At 56.4% G+C, this 15,972-nt stretch overlaps 1 protein-coding gene across 1 annotated transcript; it reads right to left on the bottom strand.

Annotated features, from left to right (window-relative positions):
• Positions 1-2,045: 2,045 nt before the first annotated feature.
• Positions 2,046-15,092, bottom strand: gjc1 (gap junction protein gamma 1). Its single transcript, XM_077619021.1, has 2 exons — positions 14,946-15,092; positions 2,046-3,729 (listed from the first exon to the last, which is right to left on the bottom strand). The coding sequence occupies exon 2, from the start codon at positions 3,673-3,675 to the stop codon at positions 2,191-2,193; it is 1,485 nt and encodes a 494-aa protein (XP_077475147.1). The 5' UTR covers positions 3,676-3,729; positions 14,946-15,092; the 3' UTR covers positions 2,046-2,190.
• Positions 15,093-15,972: the final 880 nt, after the last annotated feature.

The raw sequence follows: 15,972 nt of genomic DNA, 5'->3' as shown, positions 1-15,972 counted from the left end.
GCCCCTTTCGCTCACTTTGCTTTTGAAAGCCTAAGCCAGGGATGGGCAAACCGGTCCGCGAGGGCGACTGCGGCTTTTTGTTCCAAGCCATCCAGCATAGAGACAGACACGGCGTCGAAGCGACGGGGGTTGAGCCCAAACAAGCAGCACCTGAGTGCAATCCACTGATTGGAACATACCAGACTGGTGGAAAGGTGACTTCTTTATGGGTCGGGACCAAAGGCCAGCCAGCCAGCCAGCCAGCCAGCCAGCCTTAGTGGAATGCTTTGGCCAGCCCTGCCTGGCCTCCCTCAGTCTTCACGGCCTTTGCTTTGCAAACTTGCCAGTGACTCAATTCCATTTTTCCCCCATCGCCTCACTGTATAAAAAAAATAGACATTTAGACGAGCTCGACGACCGCCGTCAAATCTGTCGGAGCCGGGACGGCCGACGTCGACGGGAGCCGGTCCGTTCAAATGGACGGGACGTCCATCGCCGTCGGTGGCGACTAATGACTAGATTTGAGAATAAGAAAGCAGCCACACCAGAGGTTTTTCTGAGAGTCAATATGTCAAAGTTGATTTGGAAAGGAGACCCGGAGGATCCGGCGCCGTCAATGGTGGCCGACGAGCTCATTTTTAAGCTTTTACTTTAAAATTGGAAGGCAATTGAAAACACGACATCCATAAAATACCCAACCACACCTTTTAAAGGAGGCATCATTGTCCCTCCCGTGGTCATCGCAAAAAGACTCTGGAAAAAGCCTTATTGTTACGTGGCTTGTTTTCTCTATGTTTCAATCCCTTAACACACAAACATAGTAAAAAAGAGAGATAGAGAGAGAGAGAGAGAGAGAGAGAGAGAGAATGAAAGACAGACACGTGACTTTTACAAAAGCATCAGGGTTGAATATGGCCATGGCATTCCTCCGGTGCTTGAAATCTTGGCACGGACACGTCATGTCACGTCACACAAAAACAGCGCTTGGTCTCGTTGGATTTCTTTTTGTTTAAATGGCTTTAACCCTCACAGTTTTTCACACGATTGATTCACAGTCCAAAGGGAAGACTTGAAATCCATGACACATGCGGCGGGCGCCCAACCGGCACTCCAATACAAAAGAGTCGCCAGCAGGGGGCAGTGGCAGAAAACAGAAAAGTACGCGCCCTGTGTTTTTTGAGGACATCCTATAGTAAGTATCACGCGCAAGGGAAGAGCAGAGACTCCACAAACAGCGTCAAACGCGGACGGGAAGGGGGTCGATCCTCTTGGGGACAAAGTCACTCGGGTCGCTTTGCTTGCATCATTCAATTGGGAGTCCAATGGGGATCTTCCCGGATCCGCTTTGCGTGTTCTCATTGGACACACGCCGCCTTGGAAAAAGGCAGACCGTGAGAACAAATTGAGCGAGCGCTTGACCAGCGCACACTGGACAAAAGGTCAGCCGCGCAATCAATATGGTGTCCATCTCGGAGGCTTCTCTAAGGCGGGGCTTCTTCGGCTTGGGGAGCCCGGGGACATTTTTTTTTTCGGGGAACACTCCGATGAAATGTTCATTTGGCAGAAAAACAAAACAAAATAATATGTTCCTTCTTAAGAGGCCACGCTCTTGGAGACATACGTTAAGAAGCCACTGAGACAAGAGCGGAAAAAAGATCCATTTGAAATGATGTGATATGTATTTTGGCAACGGCGCGAGATCACAGCTTCGGTTAAAGGTAACAAGGATCGGCGCTCCGGGATGACGGCATCCCATCGGACTGCCCACGAGGAGCCCAAGCACATCACCGTGTTCGGAAACATTGTCAATGCATTTGATGATAGTGTATTATGGATTCAAAAATGATGACTAATCCAATGAAAGGTTGACCCATGTATGTGGGTTTGGGGTCAGGTAGGTCGCACCTCAATGCCGCACGCCAATATCCTGGCCCAAAGTCGGGCGCCGGATTTTTAGGGGCTAAAGTTGACTTTTTGGGCCCGGCTTTTACACTTCACTTTTTTGGGGCGGAAGAGGCCCCCCCAAAAATACCAACGTCCGGCGTCCGCAGCCCTAATCCTTTTGTTGGAGCGGAGAGCCATTTCCCCAAACGCTCGTGGTTTTGGCACGGAGGGGGACGCCACGGAAAAGTGACATCGGGGGCGACAGCACGCAAAACGCTCCAAGCGGCCGTCTTAAGGCACGGCCGGCATCGAGCCCGTGGTGGTGAGCTAAATCCAGACGGAGGGCTTTCCCTCCCCGGACTTGCTGCTGCTGCCGCTGCTGCTGCCGCCGCTGCCCCCGCCGCCGCCGCCACCGCCGCCTTTGCCCGGCTTGAGTCTGTGCTTGCGTTCTTTGGGGGGCCGAGCCGGCGTCACGTTGCTCCGGGGTTCGTCCTCTCGCCCGTCTCCCAGCCGCTCCTCCTGGGTACGGTGCTGCTGGCTGTAGGCCTGAATGGCGGCCTCCAGCTGCTCCTGGGCCTGCTGAATGGCGTCCTTGTCCAGGGCCAGGCGGGCCTCGCCCCCGCCGGGGAAGTTGTCCTCGTTGCTGCCGAACTGCTGCCGCTGCTGCTGCTGCTGCTGACGCTGCTCCTCCTGCGCGATGTTGGCCCGGTTCTGCTTGCACGCCATCTTGGCGTTGCTCAGGTCCGTGTAGGGCATCTGCTCCGGCTTCACCACGATGTTGTAGCCGGGGGGTGCAGAGGGCGCGTTCCAGGAGAAGGGGTAGGCGGCGTAGTCGGCCGGCCCGCCGGCGCCGTCCTCCGAGCCCGCCTCGGGCAAGCCGCCGCCGCCGCCCGGCGCCGGGCCCCCGACCCCCGGGTCGGCGCCCAGCAGGCCCAGCCGATACTCGTCGTCCTGGGGCGGGCGGCGGCGGCGCTGGCGGCGTCGGCGCAGGATGTCGCAGACGGAGCCCACGCCCAAGTGGAGCATCTCCCACACGTCCAGCGTCAGGCAGAGGACAGTGACGGCGTACATGATGCGCAGGAAGATGGTCTTCTCGGTGGGGCGCGACACGAAGCAGTCCACGCTGTGCGGGCAGGGCTCGCCCGAGCACACGAAAATGGGCGTGACGCGGAAGCCGTAGAGCAGGTACTGGCCGGCCAGGAAGCCGGCCTCCAGCAGCGTGCGCGTCACCAGCTGCAGCACGTAGACCCGCATCAGGCCCTCGTCGCGGATGCGGGCGCGCCCGTCGTGGCGGACCTTGGGGCGGGGCGCCGGCTGCAGCGGGTCGCGGGGCCTCTTGGGCGGCTCCATCTCCGGGACCTCGTAAATCATGGGGTCGTCCTCGCGCTCGTCCTCGGCCTCCTCGCCGCCCCGGTGCTGCCGCGCGCCGAAGCAGATCTTCCGGGGCTTCCTGTGCGTGTAGCCCGAGGCGGGCGGGGCCACGCTGGGGCCGGCGCCGCCCTCGTCCAGTCGCGCGATCTTGTTGACGGCGTAGCCCATGTAGACCAGGGAGGGCATGGCCACCAGGATGATCTGGAAGACCCAGAAACGCACGTGCGAGAGCGGGGCGAAGGCGTCGTAGCAGACGTTCTCGCAGCCCGGCTGGCCCGAGTTGCACACGAACTTGCTCTGCTCGTCGTAGTAGATGGACTCGCCGCCGACGGCCGTCAGGACGATGCGGAAGACGATGAGCACGGTGAGCCACAGCTTCCCCACGAAGGTGGAGTGGTTGTGGATCTCCTCCAGCAGCCGCGTGAGGAAGCTCCAGCTCATGGTGTCGCTGGACAGCGGGGCAGACAGCGTCCCTCTCTCGCCGGCTCACAGGCTCTGGAAGGAGGGGGGGAGAAAAAGGACAAGTTGGGAAGGGCCGCCGCCGTTACGCCACCATTGACCGCGCTCGCCGGGGGAAGGACAAAGTACGACAGGTCGCCGAGTGGCCGGACCACAGCCGACAAAGGCTCGGGAAAGCGGGAGCCGGGGAGGACGATGACCGCCGGAATCTCCCCAGCGCCAAAACCCGCAACCCCGCCCGGCCTTTACCACGACCGCTACTAGAATCCGTGGCGTTTTCTGGCACGATGCTGGCGTCAAGCCGGCTGCTTCGCTAAGAGCGCTCGGCTGGCGGTGGAAAGACTCTCCAATGGAGAGAAAAAAGACCGTACGATGAATTGAACTCTTCTGCTTTAGGCACTTCCAAGGCCACGTTGTAATTGAGTTGTTAACGGCGGCAAAAACGCAATATTACACGGATGTGTTGCTCTCGGCGGGGGGGCCGCCCGCCGTCACCGCCGCCCGAGGGATTTAAAGGCTGCCGGAAAGGAGCTGTCGCTATTCAAAGGAACGCCGCGCAAGCAGCGGGAAGGCCGGCAAATAATCCAAATAGGGAATTGCTATCCCCAAACACACGCGCAGACAGAAATAAATCCTCTTAGTGAGCCGTCTTCTGTACGAGGTGCAGTTTTCAGGGTCGCATTAGCTTGCGAGGTAAATCTCACCACGGCGCGCCGATCCCTTGTGCGGAACACGTCTAAAAAGAGCGGCCCACGTCCACGCTCCCATCGCAAAGCGGCCGGATCAGCAGGTGGCCGCGTCAAAAATCACTGACACGCGGGAAGATTTCCCCGAGGCAAAATATGACGACGCGGGACTTCACTTGCTTCACCGTCAGCGGGAAAATCCCGTCCTGAATAGCGAGCGGCGGACGAGATTTCAAAAGGGTCGGCGGAGTCCGCTTAGCGGAGCCGGCCTGCCACTTGGGAGCTTAGCCACCACGCCGCAAGACTTCTGGGCAGGCAGCTAGGTAAGTAGGTAGGTAGGTAGGTAGGTAGGTAGGTAGGTAAGCCACTTCTGGGCAGGTAGGATGGCAGATAGGACGGCTGGCCAATTCCAATGCTGTACTTGGACAAATATCCTATTGCTCCTTTGAGCAATAAGAGGTGAACAATCAACATCATCCTTTCCATTTGACCTAAAAAAAAAAAGGATGTTTTTATGTTATCCAAAGAAAAGGGATCATCCAGAAGGATTCACTGGTTGCTACTCAACTAACGACCTGTGAGTACTGTGAGTCGGACTTTTTGTTGTTGTTGAAAACTCGCATGTCAAATGGGCGCTGGCGAGTAACAGCCAAATGACACTTTGTACTGCTAAAAACTCCCAAGTCAAGTCAGACGCACGCAGGCATAGACAGAAAATAGTAACCCCCCCCCCCCCACCCCCCCCCCCCGACCCCCCCACCCAACGTTTAGGTAAAACTCTATCGTTCCCAAGCCAGAGATGTGATATTTGCAACTTTTTCTGAAAAAGTCAAGCCCCCACCCCGTGTCTGTCTTCTGTCCTCCCTTCCTTGCAGGGCAGATGGTGATGGGGGTGGTGGGTGGTGGAATTTTTCTCCCAAATACTGGCGGCGCTAGCGTGCGCATCCCGGCAGCGTGACCGTATAAGGACACGGGCGCCGGGAGCCAGACGTCAGGAATGCTTTACGCAAAGTAAGTAGGAAGTACTCGTGCTGTGCTCGTTAGTTAAAGACAAACATCTGAAAAATGATCCAAAAGGTGGAGTGGGCAGCGGAAGACGTGCTAGCGCATCCTGACCAAAGGAGGCGGGGCATCCCTCACGCTTTCCCGCGCTTCCAAACACTTCATCTAACCTGGCATGTCGCTTTCACATCCTATTTGCGTCCGGGGGACCCGGGGGCAGGCAGGCAGCGCCCGTTGACTCGGGCGGGCGCCGTGTCTAGTCAGCGGCGGCGTGAGTCAGCGACACGACGCCACGCGACCAGAGGCGGTCCCACGTGAGGGATGGCCCGAAGAGTCAAGGTGGGTAGGGTGGTCCCAACTGGTAACGCCCTCTGGAACCATCAATTTCTCATCCATTTGGGAATATCCCAATTTGGAATACATCTCTCAGATGAAATATGGACCTTTGAGCAATGACAAAATGCTGGCCCATGAAATATTTTAGTTATCAAATACATTCGTTGTCAACCAATCCGCTGAGGACTTAATCTCTCACTAAAAGCACATTACTGCCACCTACAGGAACGGAGGATTGGGTGCTGCTTTTATCTGCAGTCAAACAAGTCAAATAAGACAAATGTATATGAACATACAGGTGGCATTTTCACCGAGAGATTTGCCAAATCAAAGAAAAAGCTTTCGTTGAGACAGCGTTTGAGCCAAAGACTTCCAACTACTTGTCTAGAGAAATATTTCATTTGTCTAGGAGGCACCATTAAATGCAGATGCATGGACATATACGTAGACATAACTTCATGCAGACTCTTATTAGGAATAGACTGAGGGGCAACGTGGATAATCAACGCAGTGCAAATGCTTTTGAAAAAGCTCTAATGAGAGCATTTGAGGCCAACGGCTTCATTATGCTCTGCTTCAACTTGAGCGAGTCGTGCGTGCACGCATGACAAAACCATGTTTAATAAGCTATTAGCAACAACAATTTGTTCTCGTTAGACTAAGCCCCCCCTCCCCCACCCCCGCCTTTCATTTGTTTGTTTGTTTGTTTGCGCCTGCGGTACGTAGACACTTAACATCCGCTTCACTGGGGACACCTGCATATTTCAAGCCAATTCTTTCTTTACAGGAGTGAATATTTTGGTCGTTCTTAGCACACGCCACCACGGTAACGCTTGAAATGATGACGCCTGTGGATGATGATTGTGTCCAAATACTACAATCTTCTTGCACTATTATGGCTCGCTCATTTGGCCAAACGAGAATATTTCACTTGTCCGTCCAAGTTTGATACTGTTGGATTTATCCAAGAGTCGCAAGTCCACTTGAGATCACTTTGGCTTGAATGGGGCATCAGTTAGTAAATGAGCTTAACCCACCGCAACAACAATAATACTAATCCTATCAGAAAAAGAATCAGAAGAAAGGTGTCTTTGTATTGGCCAGACTGAAGAGGATTCAAATTGACAAAGTAGCGGCAATGGACGATTGGGCCTAACCTGGGTCGATGACCTTATGACCTGCATTGTCAGCAGCGAGACGTCATCAAAAATGCTCCCTTTGACAAAAGCCGCCGCCGCCGTCGTCGTCGCTTCGACCGAAAGGAAGGTGGGAGCACGTTTTGCCGGTAAGTAAAGTCAGTCAAAAGTTGCCTCATTAAAGCGGTCCTGAGGCATGGTGCCTCCATATGTCACGGGGGGGGGGGGGGGGGGGGCGGCGGCGGCCAATGCGGCGGGGGCGGCATCTGCGCCTCGGACACCACATGCAAAGTCCTTTTCAAGCAAAGGCAGATACTCCCTGGCTCCGTCTTGCGCCCATGTGGAAATTCCACGTGTGGCGGGTGAATCTTATTCATGGAGTGTGTTGGGCCGGTGAGCAAAAGAAAAGAAGAAGGAGCTTCATTCCACCCATTTGGTTTGAAGTGGCATCCCGTTAAAACTTGAAAAAAAAAAAAAGGAGACGTACATCCATTTGACGCCGATTAGCGCTTAGCTCCTGCAAAGCCACGGAGAAATATTTGGACTTCAATGCATGGTGTCAAGCCACCAGCGCAAATCCCCGATCCCCCTCTTGACCATCCGCGCAACGCACGTCGCCAACAATAAGAGGCGTCCGTCCGACCCCCCCTAAATCCACTGGCCGGCGCCCGTGGCTGAAATTAGCGGCGGGCTCCGTCTCGACGCCTTCCCGCTGCGGCCGATCCTCTTTAACTTCATCTGGTGTCACTCAAAGTCCAAGGCCGGAGCAAATGGCGACGGCGGAGAGCGTCGGGCCGGGCCTCAGCCGCCGCCGCCGCCGCCGCCACGCGTCTCCGTGCTCATAAGCCGCCCGCCTGGCTTCCTTTTGATGTGACTCAATCTGCTTTAGCGGGCGAGGAGTTAGCTCGTTTGCGGCCGGCGATCAAAGGCTTCCTAATCGAAAGTCATCTTTTGGAACATTTCAAATTTCCTGAGGGAATTTTTGGTTGGTTTTTTTTTTCGGTCGCTGTTGCAGCAGAGTTCACTTCCGTCCAGACTGCGGAAGAAAATATACATTTGTAGCCCAAATCCTATTTCTCACAAAACCTCTCTCCATGCCTCCCGCCCGCCCTCCCTCCCTCACTCGCAAGCTCACAGTTCAACAAAAGTTTTCTCGCAGAAGAACCGCCAAACTTCAAAAACGGCCTCTTATTTGGAGCTGGCGTATTTTTCGGATCACGAGCCGCACCCGAGTATAAGTCGCGCCGGCCCAACGAAAAATCCCTTTAAAGCGGTGTGGCTAGCGTTCGACGCTCGTTTTCTATACGTCCCCGTACACACAAAGTACCGGCCGTGTTTACAATAACAATTTGTTCCCGATTTTTTTCCTCGTTGAGCCGTTTTGAAAGAAAAATAAAAGATGTTCCTCGTCCATACTTTTCGTATTTCATGACATTTGGGGAGGGCGGAAGGCGTGCGTTTATGCCTCTTTTCTTCAAATGATTCCCAATCTGGAGAGAAGCGGGCCCCGTCTTCTGCAGCGGGACGGACGGACGCCCGAGGCCTCCCGATACGGCAGGCGCACCTGGACGCGCGCGCCGGACACCCCCACCCCCCTTCCGTTAGCGTGCTAATAATAGCATGCACATCGCACGGAGGCCGCGTTCGCCTCGTTGACTCGGCACGAGATGAGGATTAGCGACGACGTGAAAAAGCAGCCCAAATCCGGTGGAAATTTGCTGCAATTTTTGCGTCCGTCTGTCCCGTTTTAGTCAGAGAGCTGCGGCGAGGGCGCTTTTTGGGGGGGTCGAGTCCGTGGCTTTTAGTCATTTACCCCCAAAAAGTGGGAAAAGTTCAACCAATCAGAAAGAAATAATTGTAAGGTTGATGAGGGCCCCAAATCAGCCTTTTGGAGGCGCTTGTGCTTTTTTTTCTTCCAGCGCAGCGCACAAACCGTGTTTGTGAGCCGAGTCGTTTGATGGCATCGCGTTTGCGGAACTTTTAATGGCGGCAAACAGCGTGAACGGGATTGCCGATAATAGTGGGGAGGGGGGGGAGTCAAAGGGAGTTTAATTGCGCCGCTCGCTCTCCGGGAGATAAGCTGCCCGCCATCCGCCCGCCACTTTGGATTTGGGAGGCGTTTTTGGAGCCATTGGCAGCATGTGTTGATTATTGGCTTTCATTAGATGCGCGCGTGAAGCCGGATGCAAATGGCCTGTGATTTGACCTTGACAAATCTTATGGAATTTCCTTTTCAATTGGAGTGTGCCGTTTCTTGGACTGTAGCGCGCGCACACGCTGTTGTATTTTTGCACGGTCTGCTAGTGATCAGGAAAAAGATGCACGTAGGGCGCAGAGGTACTCACGCTAGCGCCGACCGACGGGTTAGCCGGGGCCAAAAGCTACGGGGCCTGGGGGTGGTGGGCCTTTCCCCCGGGCGAGACCCCCTCCGGACTTGACTAACCCAATTATGCAGCTGCATTTGCATCCTGGGTATTGAAGCGAAAGATTGAAATGGCGTGGCTCTTGCCGTCATTAAAGCAAAGCGTGAGACGATAGGGAGAGGGAGGGAAGGGGGGGGGGGGGGCAGTTGCGCGCAGCTGCCGTCTCTCCGCCTACTGACCGGTTCGGTTCGGCCGTCGGTTCGGAGCCGCGACGAGAGACGGACGGCTCGGCGGACGGTCTCACGCGCACGTCGAAGGCCTCCGCCAGGCGGGACGAAATGGAGGGAGCCATCAGCTCAAGCTAACCCCAAAAGCCACCCGCCAAGACGCTCCGGTCGTCAGCGAGCTCAATGACGTCGGGCATCGCCGTCGTTCGTGATTTTCAATATGGATATCCATAGCGTCTCAAAAGGCGGTGCGCTAAGACGCTTATGCGTTTGGATTTGGCTTATCGGGGAAGACTTTGATAAGGATTTTTCCTCCCTCCGTACTCTTTGGCCTCGGGCCTTTTCCCCGCTTTCATTAGGCGGGATGAAATGAGGATGAAATGGCGCCCGTGGCAAATAAGGTAGAGACTTCCGCGCCAGAGGGCGGATTCGGCTGCGTCCGTCCGTCCGTTCACCACGGACAAGGTGGAGGGACCGGAGGCCGCGCGGCGGAATGGAAATGCCCCGAGGGCGGGACGCGGCCGGCGGCCCATTCGCGGCCACCTCGTCGGCGCGTCTCGGCACCTGACGACCGACTTTGAAAGCGAGGCCAAGATGGCGAAAGGAGGCCGCCGCCCCCGGGCCGAGCCGCTCTTCACGCTCGGCCCGCTCTTGCGCCAACGGCGGCTGATTTCCAGATGCCAGGAGGACGTCCAGGAGAGGACGTGCTTCGTCGCCAGTCCAAAGTCACCGGCTCCACTTGACTTATGCAATATGGAAGGAAGGGCGAAAGGAAGGCCGGCGCTTGCCATCTGGAAGGAAGGCCGGCGCTTGCCGCCTTTCCTCCATCTCGGAGGAGCCGCGCAATCGGGCAACGTGGCAAAAGCGGAGATAAAGTCTGGTCGGCGCCCCCATGAATGGTTGATGGGCCGCGGCTCCCGGAGGACGTGAATAATTGAAGGGACGTAAGCGGCGAGGCCCGCCCGCCGTAATTGACACCACGCCGACGCTGGGCGACCAATGAGAGCGCCTCTTGTCATCCGAAAGCTCCCTCGATTTTCCAGAAATCTTGAATTGAGACGCCGGCAGGCACGCGTGGATGGGCCCCGTCCGTCCACGAGACGCTGACTGGTCCACTCAATTCATCACTCCTTTTCACCATTGAAAATGGCCACGTCATCCAATTGGGAAGGTTTGAAAGCCTGCCGCCCCACCCGCATTTTGTCCGATAGCTAGCATAGGTATCGGCGATAACGGGACGTAACGTGGGGCTCCACGGCGTCTTTTTCATTTTGTCCTACATTAGAGCATCTTGGCGGGTGACGACAACGGCGCTTTCCATTCTCGCTCGACTTTTGCCGTCGAAAAGAGAGCATTCAAAAACGCAAGTAGTGCATCAAGAGCAGGGCGAGCCAACGAGCCAACGAGCCAACGAGCGAGCGTGTCTCCGTTGGGCTCGGAAACAAAAAGACCACTCTTATAGACTTTGTGGAGATGGAAAGGATGGAACTTTTTCCACCCGGGAGTCGCCCATGAAAGGGCCCGGAAAAGTGGGGCGGGGCAACAACGATTAACAATGGATTGCCGGTCGCTGCCCAAGTCGGCAGATGGCCAACGTGGAAGGGAAAGGCAAGTTGGCCATTGAGAGAGCGGGAAGCCGGCGGCCCCGGCCCAGAGCCCCGAGCGAGCGGGCCCCCCCCCCCCCCCCGAGTGTGGGGCGCCCCAATTTGGAGTATGACAAACGGACAGCAAATAAAAAGAGGAGGTGGAATGGGACAACTTACAAGACATCTCATTTGAAACAAAGTAAACGGTGAAAAGAGTGCCGGATGAAATGAGATCGACAAGATGAAAAGGCACAATGCAGAAGAAGACAGAGAAATAAGGGTGCGGAAAGCGGGCGGGCGGGCGGGCAGGCATTGGGGGGCACCGGCGGGCACCGCGCCACTGCTCCACCGCCGCCATATGCACGAAGGAGCTATTTCCAGTCAGGCCTTGGGCACGCATATGTCAAGTGCTCCCTTTTCTTCTCTTTTGCTTTTGCTTTGTTTCACACGTAAACTTTCGTAGGAGGCCGCAGCGTCCCCACCGGCCGGCCCTTTTGTCCGTCCGTCCGTCCGTCCGCGACCACTCGCCTCGCCTCGTCTCGGACAAACGTCACTTTCTTAAGCCGTGAGCGCGGGACAAAAGGACAAAAGGAGGCCGAGGACGCTGACACGCAAGATTGGCAAAGCCAAATTGTTTGGATTTTGACTTCCGGCCAAGCACGCCTCTTCTTTCTGCGCTCGTCCGACCAAATGAACCAATCTCATTGTGCTCGTATAATGACCACAAAAGCATTGGATTCAATGGAATGGCCGCCGCCGACCCGGCGGATTTTGCCCAAAGTAGCCTCGCCGATTTGTTTGAAGAGCCTTTTACACCAGTGGTCGGATGTGGAATCGGCCGGGGCGCCGGCGAAGAAAAAAAAAACACGTCAGCCTCGCGGCCTGTTTTGTATATAGAAAGGGACAAAAATAACCACGGCGTGCGTGCGCGCGCGCGGGTGGGTGGGTGGCTGGGTGGCCTTCCCGCTATTTTTACGGGCGCGATCCCCTTTGGAGACGCTCCATTGCGTAGAATTAGCGAGACGCGTCGAGCGCCGCCGGCCAGTACGGCCGCGCCACCCGCGCCCGGTCCGTCCAAAAACACGGACGGCGGCCCCCGCGACCCGGAAGAGAGGCCGTGACCTTCGGGAGGGAGGGAGCGGGAGGAGAGGGCTGACGCCGAGGTGACCAAACGGGAATAATGTGCGCGTGCGTCCGCTGGCGCTGAGTCACGGCCCGTCGTGCCAGCTGCAAATGCGGCCCAAAAATGGCCTCCCCCCGCACCAAAGACCACCGCAGCGTACGGCAGCGCATTGTGCACGCTTTTCTGCACGCGCCGACTTGGTAGCGACGGCGCGGTGATGGCCGTGCAAGGGGCAAAAACAGCCCGAAAAGGGGCTGGCTCCCTCCGCGGCGCTGGGCGACGAGGCGCGCGCCGACAAGACGGCGGCGGTCGCACGACGGGCGGCCTCTGAAGCGGGACGCTGACGGTGAGCGAGGGGGACGGCGACGAGCGTGCGGAGCCGTCAGGCGGAAGCGTGCGCGCGGGCGCGAGCACGGAGGCATCGGGCGGAAGGAAGCTGGCGCGTGGCGCCGGCGGCCGCGGGCCTTTTACAAGGCAGCCGCTTTCCATGGGAATGAAGAGAGAGGAAGCGGATTTGGGAATTGAAATGGCCTCACGGAGGGAACGGCCAGCTCAGAAATACCACTTAGTCTTCCAAACAAATGAAGCCATTCAAAATTGGAATTAAAAATAACAACAACAACAGAATTTAAAGGCCTTTTTATGTAGCGCTTACAGTCCAGATAGGAAATGAATTCCCCACACCAAACCGATTTTTATCGGAAAAGCACGGAATAATTGAATGTTAACATATATTTTCAGCTGGCAGATTTCATGGCACAATCCAATGTGTCGGAAGGCCCGCAAACGGCGTTACGAGGACATTAAATACGGTGTAAAAATGTGACCGGTCCCTTTAACGACTGTTGGGGAAACAGCCGCGGCCGGCGATTCCCTCCGATATACTCGGTCCGTGTTGAGGCAAACGTTAAACGTTCCCCGGACACCCTTCGGGAAAGCAGCGTCACGTTTGCGGCCGTAGCCGGCGGGAAAATACGGGCCACTCGGGGACGGGATGACGAAATGGTCAGGAAACGACCAATCGTGCTTTGCATGGCGATGAGTTATCCGCCGGCTTTTGCTGAACTTGCGCTTTCAACGAGACGCTTATTTGTCGACGTGGCTTCGTTTATTTTAATGAACGCTGTGCTGAAATTATTCTCACAGAAGGCAAAGGTTTGTTTTGTTTGTTTTTTTGCAGCAGTGTAGATAAATTTCCTTTTTTTAAAGGCCGTACGTATGCTAGCTTCATTTCCCGGCGAGCCTTGGGTCGCGCACGCTACCCCGAGGTCAACGCCCACCCGCCCGTCTGCCGACGGCGACGTTAAACCTTCACTTGTCAAAAGCGGAGGCGCTCAAATTCGGTCGTTACTCGTCAGCAGTCGAGTCTCCTCATCTCGCCGGCCCGCGACATCCAGAACGACGTGAAGCGCTGACTGCGGAGCAAATAAAGTTCATTGTCATCCCCGCCCGACCCTGAACGGGAGACCTCGTTGGCCGGCTCCGTCCGTCCGTCCGTCACGTTGCGGTTACGCCCCCTCGCACGCCCGAGGGGAATGAGCGACGTGAGACCCGTCACCCCGCATCTAGGCGACAAACAGCGGCGGGGCGTCGGACGTATCGCGTGCTGAGCGACGTCGACGCGTACGCCGTGTATGCGTGAGACGCCTACTTTGGACTGACATTCCCAGCGGGAAGGTGCCCGCCGCCCGCTACGTCCCCGCACGAAGGCGCCTCGTCCCGGGCCTCAAACGGACCGAGTCGGCGCCGCGTCGCAACTAAGTGAGCCGGCGAAACCGTAGGTTCGGCCCGGGAATTCTGGGAAACGTTTGACATTAACGTTAAGGCCTTTGTTTAAGCGGCCCGTCCGTCATCCGCAATGTCTAGCGCCATCGGATCAGCGCCTCCTTTGTCTAGCGTAGCCGAATCCAATGATCAACAATGGTCACGAGCCGCACGATTGGATTCAGGTGTGTTGGCGAAAGGAGCCTGGGAAAAGGCTCTTGGATGCAGCTACCCCGGAGGACTGGAGTTGGCTAGCTTGCGGCAGCAAAACAATCGAGCTAGTCCAACGGGGTTCGGGGTTAAGGGGAGCACAAATAAAGATTTGGGACCAAAAAAATGAAAACTGTCATCTTGGGTTTAACCAGTGGGAAATTCACGCTACGCTTAAAGAAGAGGACACGTTCCCTTTTTGTCCCGGCCGTATTAAAAGAACCCGTGGGAAAACCATGGTGAAAATGATGCCCTCAACAGACAGAGAAGAGAATCGTTTACACAGCGGGAGGAAAGCGTGTCAAAAATGCCCGGGCATTGGTGGGAACTGGGACTGGCTGGCTGATGACAGCAGATCCGGAGAACCAGTAGCCCAAAGTAGCCTGGCGATGCCCTCCTTCCTGCCACGCTTTCAACGGCAAACAAGCCACGTTGGCTCTTTGAACAAGAGCGGCAAAATAACGGCGATTCGTCGCCCTTTGCCCACTTACGGTGAGCGCGGAGAATATTTCGTATCCGAATACATCGGAGAGCGACGGGCGCAAAACAGCGCCGTCATATTCAAGTCCAACGTATGTATACACGTGGGATGAAATGAGTGGCGCGGCTCCAATTAAGAGGTGCCAATTAAGTCATTCGCGCGCGTGGGTTAATGTTAGGTGAAATGAAAATGCTTAGCCTTTTTTCCGGTTCCGGTCTTTGCTCGATGGGATCGATCACACGACTGAGTATCCGTTTGAAAAGGCTTATAGTAAAAGAGAGAGAGAGAGAGAGAGAGAGAGAGAGAGAGAGAGAGAGAGAGAGAGAGAGATGGCTTACCGCGCCGCGAGCCTGTGAAGATGCTTTGGGGATTCAAGAAGGTTCGCTCCAAACTTGCAGACTTTGCTCGCTGCGTCGTCCGTGGGGAGTCGCCGATGTTCACCCCTTCATGTTCTCTCCTCCGCTCTTCGCCGCCGGCGGCTTGCCTTTGTTTGCACGAGGTTCTCGCTCGGTCACTAGGTGGTCGGCTGCGTAAAAGCGGCGCCGCGATCCTGGCGGGCCCGTTCGGTGGCGTTGGCGTTGTCGTTGGTGGTGGTGCTGTCGGTGGTGTCCGTGGCAGTGGCCGTGACGGCGACGGCGGATGACGGCGACCCACTCGGGCTCATGTCGACGCTCTCGTCCGGAGCTTTTCTGGGGAGGCGGCGGCGGTGGCGGCGCTCACCGCTCGTCGATCACATGGTTTCCCGAGCGTGGCTCGGCGTCCTTCCTTCCTTGCTTCCTTCCTTCGAGCCTGGCTACCTGGCTGCCTGCCTGCCTGCCTTCCCTCCCTCCTTCCTTCCTAGCTTCCCTCCTTACCTCCCTCCTTCCCTCCCTCCGACTGTTGATCGCCGGAGACCAACGCTCAGATCGCGTGGAGGGGGGCGGACCGCCGCTCGCTCATCGGTTCCGATCTTTGTGGAAAATGTTCCGCGTGGATGTCGCAGCAGCCGTACGACGGCGACGGACGGCAGCCGAACCCGTGACTCTCTCCCTCTCCCCATCTCTCTCTCTCTCTCTCTCTCTCTCTCTCTCTCTCGCCTTCTCTCTCCCCCCCCTCTCCCCATCTCTCTCTCGCGCTCTGCCTCGAACCCCCACCCCCACCCTTTGAATGACAGCCGGCCGGAGGGGGGGAATCTCGTTCTCGTTCTCGCGAGCGAGGCGCGTGCACAACCGTGACCGAGCACGCTGTGCATGCCGTCCGTCGGGTCAGCATCTGTTGAGAGCGCAGACGCCGGCAAATAAATCAGCCGGCTAATAAACGGATGTTATGGATCAGTGCCGCCCGCGGCCAAGTAAAAGGGAGAGGCAAATCTCAATTAAGGACCAA

This window comes from Stigmatopora argus, chromosome 14 (genome assembly GCF_051989625.1).
Source record: "Stigmatopora argus isolate UIUO_Sarg chromosome 14, RoL_Sarg_1.0, whole genome shotgun sequence".
NCBI lineage: Eukaryota > Metazoa > Chordata > Actinopteri > Syngnathiformes > Syngnathidae > Stigmatopora > Stigmatopora argus.
The sequence above is the reverse complement of the archived record's forward strand: the minus strand, read 5'-3'. Positions and strand labels throughout refer to the sequence as shown.

Excerpts from the sequence above, each read along its gene's own strand:
- gjc1 (XM_077619021.1), bottom strand. The coding sequence starts at position 3,675 with ATGAGCTGGAGCTTCCTCACGCGGCTGCTGGAGGAGATCCACAACCAC.